The sequence below is a fragment of the Haliaeetus albicilla genome, chromosome 9 (genome assembly GCF_947461875.1).
Source record: "Haliaeetus albicilla chromosome 9, bHalAlb1.1, whole genome shotgun sequence".
Lineage (NCBI taxonomy): Eukaryota > Metazoa > Chordata > Aves > Accipitriformes > Accipitridae > Haliaeetus > Haliaeetus albicilla.
Genome location: NC_091491.1, coordinates 4,938,026 through 4,956,192, shown reverse-complemented (window position 1 = coordinate 4,956,192; position 18,167 = coordinate 4,938,026). Strand labels below are relative to the sequence as shown.

At 39.5% G+C, this 18,167-nt stretch overlaps 1 protein-coding gene across 3 annotated transcripts in view; it reads right to left on the bottom strand.

The window, feature by feature from the left end:
* Positions 1–17,635, bottom strand: part of NCOR1 (nuclear receptor corepressor 1) — a 75,265-nt gene extending 57,630 nt beyond the window's left edge. For 2 of the 3 annotated variants that reach the window (XM_069791082.1, XM_069791084.1), the window contains exons 1-3: positions 17,498–17,635; positions 3,003–3,180; positions 1,148–1,287 (exon numbers count right to left, since the gene is read on the bottom strand). In XM_069791082.1, coding sequence (XP_069647183.1) covers positions 1,148–1,287; positions 3,003–3,110 — 248 coding nt within the window. In that variant the 5' untranslated portion in view covers positions 3,111–3,180; positions 17,498–17,635. The remainder of the gene's footprint in view (positions 1–1,147; positions 1,288–3,002; positions 3,181–17,497) is intronic. The other variant, XM_069791083.1, reaches the window with a different exon arrangement.
* Positions 17,636–18,167: the final 532 nt, after the last annotated feature.

The following is an 18,167-nucleotide window of genomic DNA, read 5'->3' as shown; positions in this document are numbered from 1 at the left end:
CAAGAAAAAAAGAGGTTGTTACAAGCAGTAACACTTCCTTATGACTGTAGATCAGCATACTAATATGCTAAAGAATTGAGGTGCATAAATCATATAGTAACCTCTCAACTAAACAGAAGCATATTCTTACTAACTTACTACAATCCAGTTAATCTTATTCTGATCTGTAGTGGGTTTTTAATTTCTAAATTTGGTTTTCAGAGTATATCCAATATTCTTCAGGTATATAGTCAAATGAATGCGTAACACAGTCTGAAAACTTTCTTGAACCTATCAACCTTACAGTAATACTAATGTACATTTGAATATTCCTTAATATCCATGTGAAGTAACCCATTTTACTGAGAAGTAAGATATTACCAATGTGAAACTAAATTACAACATATGATTCACTGTAGTTGTCCACTACATTTGCCTTCAGTTAACCTATTGAACCCAGGTCAGTTGCATCTACTTACACAGAGACAGGAATGGTATACAAGACTGACAAAAAGGGTATTTAGAACAAATGATATGAAGCTATCAAGCGTCTTGTCAAAAACAGCACACACTGATTTAGTCCTCTGTGCCTAGAAATCCATTTTGTGCCACAATTCAGTGTTTTAAATTCTTAGAACTCAAATACCCAATTAGCTCTGTTGTTTCTTACTTGCCCAGCCACACAGATACAATCTGTTGAATAAGCAAGCCTAATCTAGGAAACATGACAGGTAATATTCACACTGTAACAACTCTTGCACTTATTGCTTCTACTCAGCAAGATTAAATTATCCTAGGGTACAAACTTTACACACTTTTAGCCTAAACAGCATTAAAAAGTCTGCAATATGCACTTGGATTCTCAGAAGTTTACTGACAGCTTGTTAGGGGAGGTGTGGGAAAAGGAAAGCAGACTGTCACTTCCTGTCTGTGAAACAAATGTATTAGTTAAGCCAAAGGGACTGAGGAATTGCACAACAGCTACAACACTCAAACACATGAGACCGACACTGTTACAACAATGGAGCACCGATCAATAAAAGTCAAGTACTTAGACAAAACCTGTGAAACTCAAAAACCTTTCTATTCAGAAGCTAAAATTACCTTTACAGAAAGCACAGACTCATAGAAGATTCATGTTCACATACTTCAAAAACAGCATCCTCACCTGTCAGAGCCTGGGTGAAATTCAGAAAGCAAGGAAGGCCTACGCCGAAGTTGCTGCTGCTGTTGCTGCTGCTGCTGCAAGAGCTGGGTTGCCTGACTGACTTCCAGGTGAGACGAACGATAATCGGGAACTGCAAATTCCTAAATGGAACACACTTCTGATGTTAACAAGAACTAAGGCACAAAAAACAAGATCGAAAGCATCTGGCATCACGGAATGATCATTTCCAAAGGTATTAAATACAGACCAAGACCAGATCACCAAAGCCTTATTTAAGCTCAAAAAATAAAGTTTGTAAATGGCAGTTCTAAGTTTTAAATTAACTTTAAAAGAGACTAAATACTTATGCTAAGAATTCCACCTAACATTAACTTCTAACAAAACGCAAATGAGTCAGCAGCAGAAGAATATCCTTTCAAAAAATATCCTTTAAAATCAATTTTGCACATCCAACTACAAAGTGGTAAAACAAGATTATATTTCAGCAACCCCGAGGCAATTCCTTCTGTTATCACCTCAAGACATTTTTATATCAGACACTATTAATTAGGACTAAGAGTCAGACAAAATGCATCTTCTGACTGATATAATTTATAATCAAAGTGAGGTACAAGACAATTTATTTGTATATATGGGTCTTCAACCACTGGCTTTTAATAATTATATGCAGCTGGCATTAACCGAAGAGAAGCAATAGGTCATTACCCATAAGATTTTGTTTTTACAAATTATCTAAAAATAAATACGGAGCAAGCCAAAAAGCTCCAATTCTTGAATTTCCTTTTGCAAACATGTAAGTAGAACAAAACATTTAAAGTATCTGTAGCAGAAGAATTACATTAAAACGGGGGAAACCCGAGCTGTTCTAAAGCCAACAGCTAGTCCTCCACAGCCTACCATGTCATAGAGAGCACAGGATGGCAGAATAAATGCTCAGCAGAAATGATCAAGTAGGAGATTCTTAGAAATCCATTATCCCAATTCTGGCTAGCAGAACACAGCTAGCTGGAAGCACTAGTACAGCGGCTTCAGAAAAAATTCAGAGTGTAACACAAGTTTTTATACTTCAGATTCATGTTCTCCACCTTGCACACAGATTTTGTCAAGCACTACATTTAGCTTACAGAGAATCTAGCACAATACTCCTTATATAGAAGGAGAAAAGATGACTATGGGTTCACTACTTATGCTCCTGGGCCTAATAGGAGATTAATTCCCCATAAAAATTTAGTACCCACAAATGCCCCAAGAGTCCAGTCTCTCAAAGGATTTGTTACACTCAGAACACTGCATTCACATTAAATATATACTAACTATAGTCAGATTATTTGCACATTCTTGGAAAATTATTGCTATCAATGCATATGAACTCAGCCACACTTACGCTAGACAAATTTACTATGATGACTAAACATTAATAAATTAAAGCAAAACTACAACAGAAGTTTATGAACACAATCCCTAGTGAATTTATTTAACTACGAGAAACCAATGGTAAAACCAGGAAGTTTATATTAATTCCCCGCGATAAAGACACAGAATTATAAAACTCAGTTTTCTGTCAAAAACCAAGTAAAAAAGCAGATACATATATAATCTTGAAGAATCAAAATGCAATGCTTTCAGCAGAAAAAAGGAAGGCAAACCAAACCAAACCACAACTATCTACCTAAGGAACACTGGCAGCAGTGCTCCTCAGCAGGGCATATTGGTCTGCAACTCCACTGTTTTCAGATGTGACTGACTTGTATTTCATTGGTTTAAAAAAAAAAAAAAAAATTAAAAAAATCCCATTTGGCATAGCAAACACCCGAATTACACTCTTGCTAAATTTGTAACCCTCGTGTCTCCTTACCTGCTGGTGTCGGGTGCTAGGAAAGGTGTACTGGACAGAGTGAGTAGGGTAACGACTCTGTTCTGTGCTGAATGCTCCTTGGTTAGGAGGGTAGCCTGAACTTGACATTATCAGAGAAGAAGTCTTCACAAAGCTGTGAGATCAAGACCAGCAAGCAATCATGTTTCTAGGAAACCGCCTAAAGGAAAAAAGATCACTGATAAGCACTGAAGTACCAGATGTACTCACAATACATTACAGCCATAGTCACCTAAGCAAAACAACCATTACCAGTAAAAGCTTTTTCCTGATGTATTTATTTAATAGGTTACTGTAGTCTGAAACATGTTAACGGGTCTTAAATGGGCTCAAAATGAGACATGTCAGCATTGTCTACCCAAAGATTTGAGGATTATATTGTCAGAATACATAATTTTACCAGTTGAATTAGGAGGACTTTAGGAGAAAAATAGGTCACCTTAAACAGATGTTAAAGAGGTTATAATAGTCTATAGATGGACTCTTTATTTACAGTAAATTTCCTTAGCACAACATGAAGTTCACTTTCATTTCTTCTACAGAGATTTTGGATTCTATGAACTGTTTCTTACTTTCAGATTCAGGTAGTCTTTGGACTGCTTTACTGAATGCCACTTACAGTTCATTAAGCCACAGTGTATTAGTCAGGCCCTAAAATACTTTTACCATCTAACAGCAGCTTTGCAGAAATAGTTAGTAAAAAAGGCAGTCACAAAGAAAAAAACCAACACTGTTTCAATTGACAGCATAGTTTGTCTCATATAGGATGCCAGAAACTGAATATACTATGAAGCCTTAAAACAATCCTGCTTAGTTGACATTCAATGACTACTTTACCTCTACTGTATTCTCCAGCTACAGATTAACACCAAACACTGAAATGCATACTGATCTGGGGACGATTTTAAACACTGAAAAAATCCAGACAAGTTCACTAACACAGTCCAAGCATCTATGAAGGTGTGTACACTTTCAGCTGCTGAAGATCAGAAGACATTGATTAAACACTGTTCCCATCAGTGCTTTAAGGAGGTAAATTATGGCTCTAACCAAAAGAGCAAGACATACATATTCTTTAAACACAAGATATTTCTCTCTGATAGCTCAAAAGATGTAATCATTGGAGCCTATGTATTAAATACAGAATTCTATCAGACCTGTAGCAAATTGTCAACCTCTGGTCCAGAGCCTAGCAGACATATCAGACCTTCAAATAAAGTAACTGTTGATCCCTGCCTAGATGGCTTCATTTCAAAGCACATTAATCTGCTGCCTTTCACAAACATCACATGTAAAGTTACACTTCTGAACTGCATTTTCCATTAGCAGTCAATAGACAAAATCAGCTCAGGAAAGGATCAGACACAGCAAGCTATACAAACAGATCTTAAAGTTTATCTGACATATTTTATCATTTGTGGTCTGGTTGGGGTTTTCCCCTCCACCTCTCCATCAAACAAAGCTTTACATATTGGACTATCAGAATAATGAGACAAATTTAAATTTACCTCTTAAACCTGATTTTCAAATATGAAAAATCAAAGAAGAAAACTACAGTTTCTCTTACACAGCAATACTACAGATTACTAGTTGTGTGCTTTATAGTACCTATATATCTACTATAGTACCTATAATTCATATCCAAGTGACAAGTTCTAACATAGAATTCTTCACCATTAACATTTATTATGCTTCATCATTCATACTCCATTCATTAGAGTACATCTTTACCAACTATGTGATGGTCTAATAGGTCTGAGTCATATGCTTTCCATTTAATCAAGGAACAGCATCAGAAAGCAAGCAGTTTTAGCTAATATACATTGTGACAGTTAGTTGCAAGCTATAGTACTTGAACACTCAAATGTATTCTTAAATCCAAGCTACAGCAAAAAGAAAACCTTTGATTTTTCTCTCAGTTTCTGTGAAAGTTCATGTGGAACTATAGCATATAGCTAACTGTCAGCTCAATCAAATGTTTACTAATGTGATAACTACTCCCATCACAGGTTGGTGAACATTTATTATTAAATGAACAACTGGCTCCACGGTATAAGGATGCTCAAACAATTTAAGGTTACAAAAGTACAAATCTTAGTGTGATGAATTGCTGATGCCCTAACTTATGCTACCTCACCAGCTTCATAGGCAGTCTTCATAAATATGTTGAAGATGGCTAACTGGATTTTATGTATATGTATGTCTGCTACACCTTCAAAACTTTAGTGAGGAATAAAGACAGTAATACCGGATCTGATCAAAGCTCTTTTAGCCAAATATGCTGTAAGTGACAAAGGCCAGCAGCAGGCATTTAGGGAACACATACCAGTACACTCCCAACAAACTCTCCAGCCTTCTAGCGGCTCCCCAAGACACAGCTTGTGGCTCAGGGATTCCTTGAGTCAGAGCCTTTCTATTTAAGATTTCTTAATGGCTTTCTCTTCCATCGGTTTGTCCAGCTGTTTTCTGAATTAGTATAAACTCTCAGCATTCACAACTGCCTGTTGCAAGAACTTCTACAGCCTAGCGGCACTTAGCAAGAGAAACCATCAGCTTTTGTTCACTCTGGACCCACTACCTTCCTTTGATATCTCTAGTTTTCACATTCAAACAGACCAAACATCTATTTCATATTCTTTTTTCCCCTGTTGCACACATGATTCTGTAGACTTCTATCATATCCCTTCAGCCATACCTTTTCTATGCAGAAGAACCCTAGTCTACTTGGCTCTTCCTTGTCAAGCACTTCCAAACCTTCTCTAGTTCTGTGACACCCATTCTGAGGCATAGGGAGCCAGAAATGTATACCAGATTGTGTGAAAAGTATCAATAAATACTCATCCTGCTCTTATTCTCTTCCCTGACATGCTGACCAGAGTCAGGGAGATCTGAAGAATCTAGGGATGCAGAGGCAATGAGGAAAGCAACCACTTGAAAATCACACACAAATATAGGCCAACTACTGCATGATTCAAGGTCGTTTCTAGTTTCACTCTGTCAAGTTACATCTTCTCCTTATTTTCTTAATATTCAGTCAAACCTGCAAGTTGATCATTAACCCAGGTGCTGAAAGTTCAGTCCACACTCATTTTGTATGATGCTATAAAGGCTATTTCTCCATTCACAAGAACTTTCATGTACAGATTGTTAGGTTTGTGTTAGGACCATTGGTCTTAAAATCTTCATTGATATAAGAAACTTTGACAACCAACAGCAATGGGAGGTCCCGACCATCTCTCCAGATTCTGTGCTAGGTGTGGAAAGATGAGGGGGCAAAAAGGGGGCATGGTGCACAAGCATGAACATCTTTCACCCATACAACAATGTTAACTCCCCATCTCATAACCTACATGTTTTACATAATACATATGAAAATGCTCAGTCTAATGCCTTCTTACTGAGAACTGCAAGTATGATCATGTTCTTAGCACCATAATAAAAATTTAAAAAAAAAACAAAACAAAAGTGAAACAAAGAAAAGCTGCCAACAGAGGAAGGCAACTGAAACAGCATTAGAGGTTATAATCATGGTCAATAAGAGAGGTAGGAAGTGAAGAGAGGAAAGAAAAAAAAAGAAAAAAAAAGAAGTTATCGATGGTGGGGGTGCATTCTTCTTCCTCCCTGAGGGAACTGACACAACAGCAAGAAGAGATAAGGGTGGTAACAGCAGAGGAAAATACATGGTTACATATTGGCAATTACAACGCAGGGAGGGAACTATAGGATGGGGATTCTGCATAGGATCTCATTTCTTTCAAGACAAAATCAACACTGTAGTACAACATGTAAAATGACACTGAAGTACAATATTCCCTCCCTCTAAGACTCCTTTTCTTGTTACAGACATTTACATGTGCCTGGATGCTCTCCTAATTTGACCTCTCTACATGCCCTGCAGACTCCATCTTATCTCCCAGTCTCCTATAGTATGAGCTTGTTTACACTCTCTGCCATACTGGGGGCGGGGAGGAGTTTTTGCCAATATTTGCCAATAGAATTGCCACCAATATTCTGCTCATCTGTCCCTGTCTTACTACCTTAACTCTGCAATTGTGGATGTAAGTATTTGACTTCAACTCCTATTTCTCTGCAGGTAACCTTAGGACCTTCCATCTAAAAGCATCTGCCTCTCTCTTCAGCATCTGCTTCCATCTATCCAGCGGACACAGATTACTCTTCATCAGTCTATTTCTTGGTTAGTGAGGACAATGCCAGCTTCCTGCTGTAATGTCTCCAAGTTCCATACGTTCAGATTATGTTTAAACATGGCAGTCTTTTTGCATAAAATTGTAACTGTGTGTGTAGACTGCAAACAACCTCATCTGGGCTTTTGTCACTGCTGTATCCTTCCATTAGTCATGACAAACTTCTTGCTCTATTCAAATCCCATCAGAATCCTCCATTAAAGGTTCTCGCTATTAACTCTCTCTGCCTCTTCAATCCTTCCATTGGTTTCCTCTTCTCTGCTAGAACAGAGGTTGCTCATCTTCATTTTCAGCACCCTTGACAAATTACAATACAAGAAATCGGCTTCCAACTCTGTTCAGTCAATGCCAGCAAGATTCTATTTTTCAGACAAGTATTTTCATACCTTTTCATGTTATTCTGCAAATTTCAGAGGTTTCTCGTATAAATATTTACAAGAGCTGTTACAGACTTTGGAATTCTGCCTTAAATGTCTCACAAAGATAAAGTTAGGTCGTGAATACTTTCAAACAGCTGCCAACCAGGCTGGCAAATTGTCTGTCTCGCTGAATACTGACAATTAGAAGGGGCAGAAAGAAATACTTCTTGTTTTGTACTTCAGAACCCAGACCATTCTGCTATAGTGACATTCCATTTCACTGACATTCCCAGACTCTGTGGTAAAACATATAAGGGATGGGGAAACCCAGTAGTGTCATATGGATAATATTTAAAAAAACATATTAAAATTACAGGAGAGGTAGGAGCAAAGAGACAAAAAAGAAACTGTTAAGTCTGGTGATACCTAGCTGAGAAAAAAACAGTGACAAGAGTAACAGTTTCAGGCCCTGGAAATGATTTAACAATGTTTATTTCTAGAGGTATGACGATATTTTTCTCTTTGGCCAGCTCAAACTACTGAACAGATCCGATTCAGACTTCTTCTTAAAAGCTACTGTTTGCACTTTCATTTGTCATATGCGGAGAATTTTGAGTAAGTTACAAATAATTTAGAACTTGATATTAAAAGGGCAACAGTCATAACGTAATTTCAGATTTGGTTTCTATGAGGCAATACTAATTTCAACAATACCTCTTGATCTCCAGATCTCAAAATGCTTCAGAAAGAAGCAGAAGTACATACTATCTTCAGTAGACACACGGGAAAATGAGTCACAGAAAGGTTAAGAAATCTATCAAAGACTACCCAGGAAATAGTCAATGACTGAATCAGAAATAAGACTCAAGTCTTGCGGCACTTTAAGCAGGCAAAAGCTAGCACTGCCTGAGAAAAGCAGTTCTTCACTTGGGAAAATACAGCAGGTTTAAAAACTGTGACTATTTTTAGCAAGCCAGTTCCCCCAAACCATTCAACGCATGGCCACACGAGTGTTTACGCCAGCAGAAGGGAAGGGGTCAAGAGGCCAGACAGACGGCAGTGTCACCTACTCACTGTTTGTGGAACCACGGCCCCACTTGCTGGAATACCCTGGCTCCTGCTCTTACATTCACCTTCAGGGATAAAAGACCAGTCGCATGGGTAGACTCAATTTTTCTTCACATATAAGAAACAAGCTAACACTTTTGCATTTAGAGTAATTTTCACGCCATCTTGAAGTACTTAACCAACATTTGCTAATTAAATTTCACATCCTTTGGGGAATTTTCCTCATCTTGTTTTTGAGCAAACTAAGTGTGATATAAAGAGTGCAAAGAATTAGATTACAGTCATGTAAGGCTTAAACCGAGTTGGGGGATTTTGTTTTTAAATCAGCAGCCTTCGTAAATTGACCTCTGATGTAACTAACCTATGGCAGAACAAGGAAGGCTCTGCCTTACGCAGGGGATCTACAATGAATCACAAAATTAATTCAGGGATATTTATTCAAAATTTACTCTGGTGAGAAAACGAAGAGTGAAGGGACTGTTTCAGCAGTGGTTAGAAAGGCTTCATCCAAAGCGTGATAACAATACTTGTGAATAATTCTTTCTGTTTCATTTTACAAAAAGGTAATGAAACAATGTCATGGAAAAAACCCAAACCAACACAGGCTGTATTTAAGGGCCAACCTATTAAAACACAATAACTAGATTTCATGAATTACAGACCTGTGTCTGTAGCTTCGAGACAAAACACTCCAACTCACACACAATAACACAAATTTACAAAGTTGAGAGTCACATAAGTAAAACCCTTCAAGTATATTGCTAGATTTGCAAAACAAATCTTCCTAGTAGTATTTTTATTTTGTCAGATAATCATAAATCTGTTCAAACACTCAAGCAAAAACATCAAATTTGCATCCTGGGGATATGCCACACACAAGAAAATACGAACATGGACATTTCTGACAGAATTCTAAAAATAGATTAATGGGTCTAACCTCCATATAAGAAGTTATTTATTCAAACTAATAGATACAGTAAAAGGCTAAGTATTACTTACCATCTAGAACTCCAGTGGTCAGCACATTAATGGTATCTTTACAAGCTAGGACTGACTTAGCAGTCTAAAAGTCTTAACTAAGAAAGCACTAGGCACTTCAAGGGCAGTTATTAGTCCTTCAGTCACTGCCTTAATATCCAATTATCAGCATAGTCATATGGCGGTTATTCAGAAAAACAATGAAAAAATTTTAGTGACAAAGAAAAGTTTGGGTTCAAACTCATCTATGTCAACCTTATACAGAGTTCTGCAAAGCATTGGGGTATGGGATGGGATAGGATGGTAAGTGAGAAAATTAGCTACAGGAACATTAGATAGGACAATCCTAAAAGATACAGGCTTTTCATTCAAGAACCTACCAGAAGGTTGATGCCTGAGCAGATTTAAGATAGTTTTGTGCTTCAAAACAAGAATCGAAGGAAGTGTATTCCAGCTACAATATCCAAGCTTACAGGTGTGCTTGTAAGTATGAAAATCTGTTAGGCACACCCCCCAAAAGATGAAAGATTCTTTGGAAGTTACAAGCAAAAAACATTAATAGGTCAACACTGAAATTAAAGACAATTTAAGTAACAGCTATTTAAGCACGTTCCAGAATACTGTGCTTCCCATTCTTGCAGAACACAGACATCATCCTCAAAGCTCAGGACCTCTTTCCACACCTTCTTTAATCTTTTTCCACTCAGTTCATATTACAGAATACTCTGAAGCTTGTAGTCAAAGCACATGGGCATACACTATTACAATGAATAGAAACAATGAACATATTTTCACCAAGTTGAGAACAACTAACTACTGAATTTTCCATGACAATTCTGCATGTGCAAATGCCTTTTCTTCTTCTGTGACAGACATTTAAAATATACTGTAAATTCCTGAGAACTTTAATCTCACATAGTTGCACTCCCTCTACTCACAAGGTTATTGACGTAAAAATTGCTATTTCTATCCCTGCTAGAAATACAGTAAAAAAATTAACGTCTCTAAGGCTGTCTTTACTAGGAACACTAAATAACCTTCTCTCCTTTGATTATTAACTTCATATGAATCAAGTCATAAATACAGCAATGGGGGTATTTGAAAAAAGTTGCTAAGAAAAGCCCAAACATCTGAATTTGACCCTTCTCTCACCCTGAAATTTCCACTAGCATACAATATCATCTTATTTCTGAATGTCCAAAGCATTAACTCACAATTATGCTATACAGTGTCTGACATATTCTACATGACATGGAAGCATGGTATACTTTAATTTAGCCAATTACAGAAGTGACAGAAGTCAAGGAGCATTACAGCCATCAATTCAAGATGTCACATTTACTCTATACTAGCAAGACTTTTCCATCTGCATCAAGATAGCTAAAAAATTAAAACAGGATTTTATACTTCAAATTTTAATAGAAACAGATTTTCCTTTAACAGGCTACCAACTCTGTAAAGTAATAGCTTTTGGAACATTAAATATTAAATAAGTATTAAAAGAGTACCTCAAACCTATTTTTATTGCCATTCCAAAAGGTGAATATTGGTTGCATACTTGCATATGCAATTTACAACCAAACTGCTGCGAAATCTCAGGATCACATTGTTACACTTCATCTTTAAATAACAGTTTCTCTCTCTCTCCTGCTAGGTAACTACAAATACAAATAGAATTTGTGCTCTACCAAAATGGGGTTGATCAAATTCAGCTGACAAGATACTCTTCTCCAGGAAATTCTATTTTAATCTCTTCTGTAATTTATGAGCTTAAAGAAAAGTTGCTAATACACGATATCAAGACCCAGGCTATACACCACTTTGCTATATTATATGGAGGATTGTAACAGGAAAAACTAAGACTACATTAACATCTTAGGAAGTTTCTAATCAGATACCCACTTGTCTCGCAAAAAAAAAAAAAAGAAAAAGAAAAAAGAAAGAAAAAAGGGGGTGCTGAGTGCATACATTTCAAAGAAGAATACATATTTTCAGCATCCACTCACCAGTTAACACACCAGGGTACAGAGAATCCCTGAGGGAGGAAACCTCCTCTTCTGAGATTTATCGAGGAATAGCACTTATTGATTGTGAAGGAGCCAATCCAGCTCTCTTCTGCCAAGGAGGGTCACAATAACACCAAAACTATCCAAAAGAGGCAGGAGGAGGTGCTCCATTCAGAAATAGAAATTAAGGACATAGACATTTCTTTGACTAAAAGTACCACTGAGCAATGATTTAAACCAAAGAAGGGTACAAACCTTACAAGGTTTTCTGGTTTTAAAAGTATATCATAGAAAAGTAGATAGCTTATTTCCTAAAGACATTTAAAACATATTTTGGTTTTCACAGCAACAACAGCTTCTTGTTCCTGGTTGTCCCAATATAGCAAATAGCATGAAGTTAACATACGCCACAAAAAAATTTCATGAGCCAAAGACCAGAAACGAAATCTACAGAATTGAATGTCCAAAGCAAACCCTACAAAGTCCAAACACTGCGCAGATAAGGTCTCTCCTTCACAAGGGGAGACCGCTTTTTTCTGTAACTGCAGCAGTTCCCAAACCCCAGACATCTACCTCATCCCTTTTGAAGGGCCCCATTCCAGCCACCAGCATAATTAAACATCAGCTGAAGCATTCAAACTTCACCCACAAAACTATAAGGTGAAACAGAAACCAACCCAAGGATCCTCCAATGTACCAGTATGTAGCATGCAAGAAGTTCAAGAGATGCTACGCAAACAGTGGTGATAAGAACTACAACAACCCTCCTTGGCAAGCCATCCTCACTCATGAGTCAGTGTCCAACAGCTCACTGAGGTTTACTCAAATTCACCTATTTCCTCTCATTTCACCTGTGATTTAGAAATAACCACAATGATCTCAAACTTCATATATATCATACACTACACATAAAATATTCCCTCAAAACAACAGTTTTTGCATCTCTCTCTTGGACTGAAGCATAGGCACTTTAAAAACAGCTACTCCACATGAATTTATTCCTCCACTGTTAAGTCTGTCTGCAGGTAAAACTGCTTTTGACATCATCTAACATGCAAGAAATTATGTGGTCACAGTTTTAAGTTTCCAGCCTCTTCTTGTAGTTCATTCATTATCAAAAGTGTATCTGTAGTGGCAGCTTTTTAAAGCAGCTTTGGTTTGGAAAAGGAAATATAACTTAACTAATCCATACTGATTAAACCCATAGCTCCACAAACTACAATGTATTATAAGAGAAACCACATACTATAAATAAGGGTTCAGGACAAACTAAGTATCAGCCTCATCACTCTCCTCAGTTGACTGGGTTCAGATAAAATCAAGTCTAGATTTTGGCTAAAAATACAATAAGGTAAAAATAAGAAATTTTTTTTTACTGTATCTAAGAGCAATGCCTAAATCTATTCAGATACTGCACAGGAAATGCACCAGGGCCTTCTGGAAACAAAGTTTATTGTTACTACATTTATGATTAACTTTGAGATGTTCTACTTCACAGGGAATGCAACAATACATAGAAATATAACTCCGACTGAGACTCACACAACAGGCTCTATGTCACAGAAAAAGGCAAAGAATGGAAGAGATCTTGAACTATGAATGGTGTAAGTTAGCCTTTATATCTGTGGAAAAAAAAACCAAAACCAGAACTTCAAGGTTCTAGATATGCGAAGTCTGATCTTTGAGACCATAGTGACACATCAGCACCTATACAAATAATGGCTGTAATGGAACATGTAAGTGACCACATTTATTAAGAAAGGTTTTGGGAATAACATTCCAAGAAAGGTAAACCATGAAATTACACTGATTATATGGGAGAATTCTCACCTTCCAGCCACCTCTTCTCTGTCAATACAGCATTTCAGATTGCATAAAAACAGAAACAAGATTTGAAGACTATGAACCTGAGACAAAACTCTATAGTGGATGACCAAGTATATACATTTTTTTCAATTTAAACTAATTCCTCTTCCTTTTTTTCCCCCCCCAAAACTACTATTCATGAGGTGAAGGGTACAGCTGAACTGTAATAATATACCTGTCTAGTTTGTTGAACAGCACTTGAACTTACGTGCGCTTAACCTCCTAACATTGACAAACAGGACAGAAATCAGTAGGTTCCCTAGCTGATTTATATTCACATTTGGTAGACATCTTCCTTGAAATGTGAATGTATTTTAATCCATTCAGGAGAGCATCCACTTTTCAAAGCAGCCCCAGGTTCTGCCCAGGATCCCCACCAGTAACAGCCCAGCAGACATTTCACGTGAAACGTGTGGCCTGTGCCCTGCAGCCAGGGAACGCTACAGCGGCTGTTTTCAACTCTCAATGGGACAAGCGTGCCTCTGCCTTCATGAAGACTACAAAGAGAATTAGCCAAATGCACTTTCCCTGCAGCACAGTGTAAGGCACAAGTGAATGTATGGCACAAGAGCAGGTATTAAAAGAAACATTGTATAAGTTTAAGCATATTTTATAATTTACCTCATCATTTTTCATTCATAGGTTTTCTTCCCCTCGCCATCTTTGTGAACGTATTTTCATTTTCAGTTTTACCCAAGACTAGTCATTTGACGTGCACAGAATTTTTAAGTCCTGGTCAACAGTTTGTCCAGGTAATCTGCCTGCATAAAAATTTCATTTCCGAATTTTTTACTCCTGAGGGTTATGAACAATAGGATTTTTCAGAGATGGCTGATGCATCTTTGTACCAATACAGTATCTTAATTTTGCAATACCCTCTGTAATCATAAGCAGGTCACTGACTTCAAAACCACATAGACCAACATCCTCCTTAAGCCTGAAGAAAAAAACTACATATCAAATCAGTCTGGGAGTGGCAACATTACATGAGTGGTTTAGACATGAAGCTATTCAAGGACATAGAAATCTCTCTTAGGATACTGGGAGGAAACATAGCTCCAAGGTAAGACTGAGCTCTCTGTATGCACACCAACTCACTAAACTTAAGCCCCAGTAGGCCCAGACTGCGGTATTCATTTAACAGATGGTGGATAAACACTGAACTAGCATGAAAGAGGAAGGGAACATCACAAAACATCATTACTAGATGGAGAATCATTGAAGGAGAGAGAAACTAAAATGGAAGATATATTCAGCATGTTCCTGGCTATTTGCATAATTTAGAAATAGCACAAAGTAAATATTTACAGACAGCAGTCCTGCATAGGTCAGAATTTTTATCTGGAACATTTACAGTAGAAAGACAAGGTAACATGTTCAGTTAATAGCTTGTAATCTGAAACACTGATTCAGATTTGACTGAAGAACATAAATGACTTGAAGAGTTCAAGACTGGCATCCAGGAAATGTTTGTTTGCATTATGAAACCACTGTCTGGTTACTAGTCTGTTCTCAAGATTGTACTGTGTTGCAGTGCACCTGCATGAGGCGTAGATCCCTTCCAGCTTAAAGAATTGTTAAAATCTTAAATTTAAGTAGCTACACATGCTAGAACTCCAAATAGTATTTTTGATCATGCAAGAAAACCTTCACTAAAACCATTTTGTAGGCAATCATAAAAGAAGAGGAATAAAACGTTTCACCAAAACTTTGGCTAAAAGCTTTGAAAGAGTAAGTTAAATGCTGGTAGTAAGAACGTAACACAGAAAAAAAAGAAAATATTTTTCTCTAATACAGAAGATTTTTTCAGTTACTTTTATGGATTTAACAGTAGTTGAAGCAGAGTCAGCTTCCCTTCCCTGTAAGCATCTCTCACTCATGCTGTAACTGAGAAATGAAATAACTTAGAAGATGCAGTTAGAGAAGCACAAGAACTGTGGAAGGGGACTAAAGGGGTGGAAATGAAAGGAAGCTTTAGAGTCAGTCCCTACTTTTACCAGTTTTTGAGTTTTCTAGGTCCCTTTAGATCACAATGAAAAACATATATGCCCAGAAAGATCAACTAAAATGAGTGCTCGTAGAAGATAAAGTGTATTTAAAATAGATCATCATCAGCACAATATAGAAAAGTGAATATACTCTGATTTTGTGCATGTAATTTCAATCTGGAGAGTTACTTTTAATTGATTCGTACAATAACTAACAAGCTAGAGAGAAGTAACACTTGAGGAAGCAAACACTTGTAATGTCCTCTCCACACATTAAAAATGCATATTATAACTCTTAGAAAGAAGATTTCAAAATGCTGCTCTTTGCCATGTTTCAGTAACAAGTTTAGGTATTTTAGTGACCAACATCAAACAGTATATTTCAAATAGGCAAATTACGTGGCACATAGAGCACAACAGAACTTTTTTTTCCTTAGCAGCCTATACTACATCACAAAGAAAAGCGACGTCAAGCAAAAATTAACCATGCTTTCGCAAAAAGGGTCACTGTAGTTGGCTTGTTTCCTCTGAACTTTTGAATCCTTGGGATAAGCACGAAGGTCTCTTATCCCCCAACACAAGACACTAGATTTCAGCTAACTAGAAATCCACTTCAAATATTACATACTTCCTTTCCAAATGTCAAGGTTGTTTAGTTAGTCAGGAATAACAACATTCTGCAAATAAAATTCCAGTGCAAAATTACAACAGGTCTGCACAGTTCTCATGTGCAGTGACACAACGCTATGTGTCCACTTATTCAGGCACTTACGCTGTGCTTGTGGCCATCCTACTTAGCACAGTAGTAATGCTTTTTATAATAGCACCGTTTTTTCTCCCCTCAAATCACACTGCCTAGGATAAAAATCCCTACCTGAGCTCTAGCAGTTCATAACTAGAGTGCTATACCTAAAAATACTGCATAATACAAGAATGCTGCCACAAAACAAAGTCTTCAGAACTGGACATCGTCTTCTCATTGTAATAAGTTGTCCTTTTTTTTTATTCTTAGGTTACACCAATATTTACAGTCATGAAAAGGTAATACACGTGTTAAGACCATATCTGTTAAGAAGAAACAGGTTTTGGACAACAATAGATTGTTGAGGCTACTTACTTACTTACTTGAGTCTGTCTAACACTAGCAGTCCATACGTCCATCTAGAATCTTGTCTAACTGCAACTGACTCCATACCCACAGTTTTTTTAAATACAGAACAATCGTTAAGTACAAGGTTCTCTACCATCAAGTCAGAATAATTCTAGAAAAAGCCACTTCCATTGTGCCCTCCAGCAGCCCACATATGACAGGAGCTGGGGATGTTTACAGGTCCTATATGAATAATTCAGCGTCAGCATCAGCAACAACTCCCCACCACTGACAACCTCAACGTGGGGCTGGAGCAGGCGGCCGTAAATGCACCTCCAACACGCGAGCTCTGAAAGCAGGACATCTTCAAGAACTAAAGCACTCCTGCCCAAGCGTCCAACCGGCCGATTTTGAAGAACTGGCCCTTTTATTTATTTATTTATTTATTTTAAACTTGCACTTTTCCTACTTACAGGACAGGGATCAACACCCAACACACCGATGCTCTGGGATTTCTCCAAAAACTTCCCCGCAAGGGCCACCTCTCACGGCCACCCCCCACCTCACCGTCCCCTCCGGACCTTCCCGCACAGAAACAACATAAATGAAGAAAAAAAAACCCCGCGGGCACTGGGCAGCCCCCGCCCCAGCCCACACCTCATCCGCCCACCTCCCCCATCCCCAGCAGCTCCCCCAAGGACCCCCCCCAGCTCCAGCGCCCTCCCCCCCGGGGACTAGAGCGGCTCTCTCCCCGGTGAGGAGGGAGGAGGAAGGGATGGCCGGGGCCCCCGCCTCTTCCCCCTCCTTCTCCTCCTCCTCCTCCTCCTCCTCCTCCTCACAGCGGAGGCGCTAGGCCCCGCTGTCCCACCGGGCCGCGCCGCCCCCCCGCGCCGCCCCGCCGGGCCCCCTGCCCTTACCGACGGCGCGGCGCTGGGGCGGCCCGGGCGGCAGGCTCTGGTGGGGCTGGACGGTCGCGGCGTCTCACCTCAACCTCAGCGCCACCGCCACCGCCATCTTGCCTCCCCTCCCCCGGCTCGGTGGGCTCCGCCCCCTCTAGCCAGGTCCTGGCAGCTGTTGAATAAACGGAGGCGCCGCGGCTCGGCGGTTTCTACCGGTCGCGGGGGCTCGCCCTTGCCTCCCGCCATACCGGTATGCGGCGCTGCCCAGGCAGAGCCAGCCCGCAAGAAACCGCGGGCGGGCCCGGCGGTGAGGGAGCGGGCTGCTATGCTCCTTCCAGGACCCGCTAGCCGGTGCGGCGGGGAAGGGTTCCCTCCCCCTCCCCGCTGAGGGGGCTCGCGGCGGGGGGGGCGGCCGCCATGAGGCGATCGCGGGGCGCGGCGGCTCTGAGGCGAGCGGGTCCCGTCACCACCGGCAGCGGCTGCCGGTGAGCGCTGCTGAGGGGCCCGGCCCGGCCCGGCGGCTCTCCCGGTGATGCTACTGACCGGAGGGGTGAGAGGGCGGGAGAGCCGCACCGCCTCGCTCTCCCCCCGCCGCATTACAGGCGAATCGATATAAATTTATAATAAGTGATAACGGGCCCGGAGAGGGGCGCGGGGGGGGCACCCGCGGAGCCGGCAGGCCGGGGCC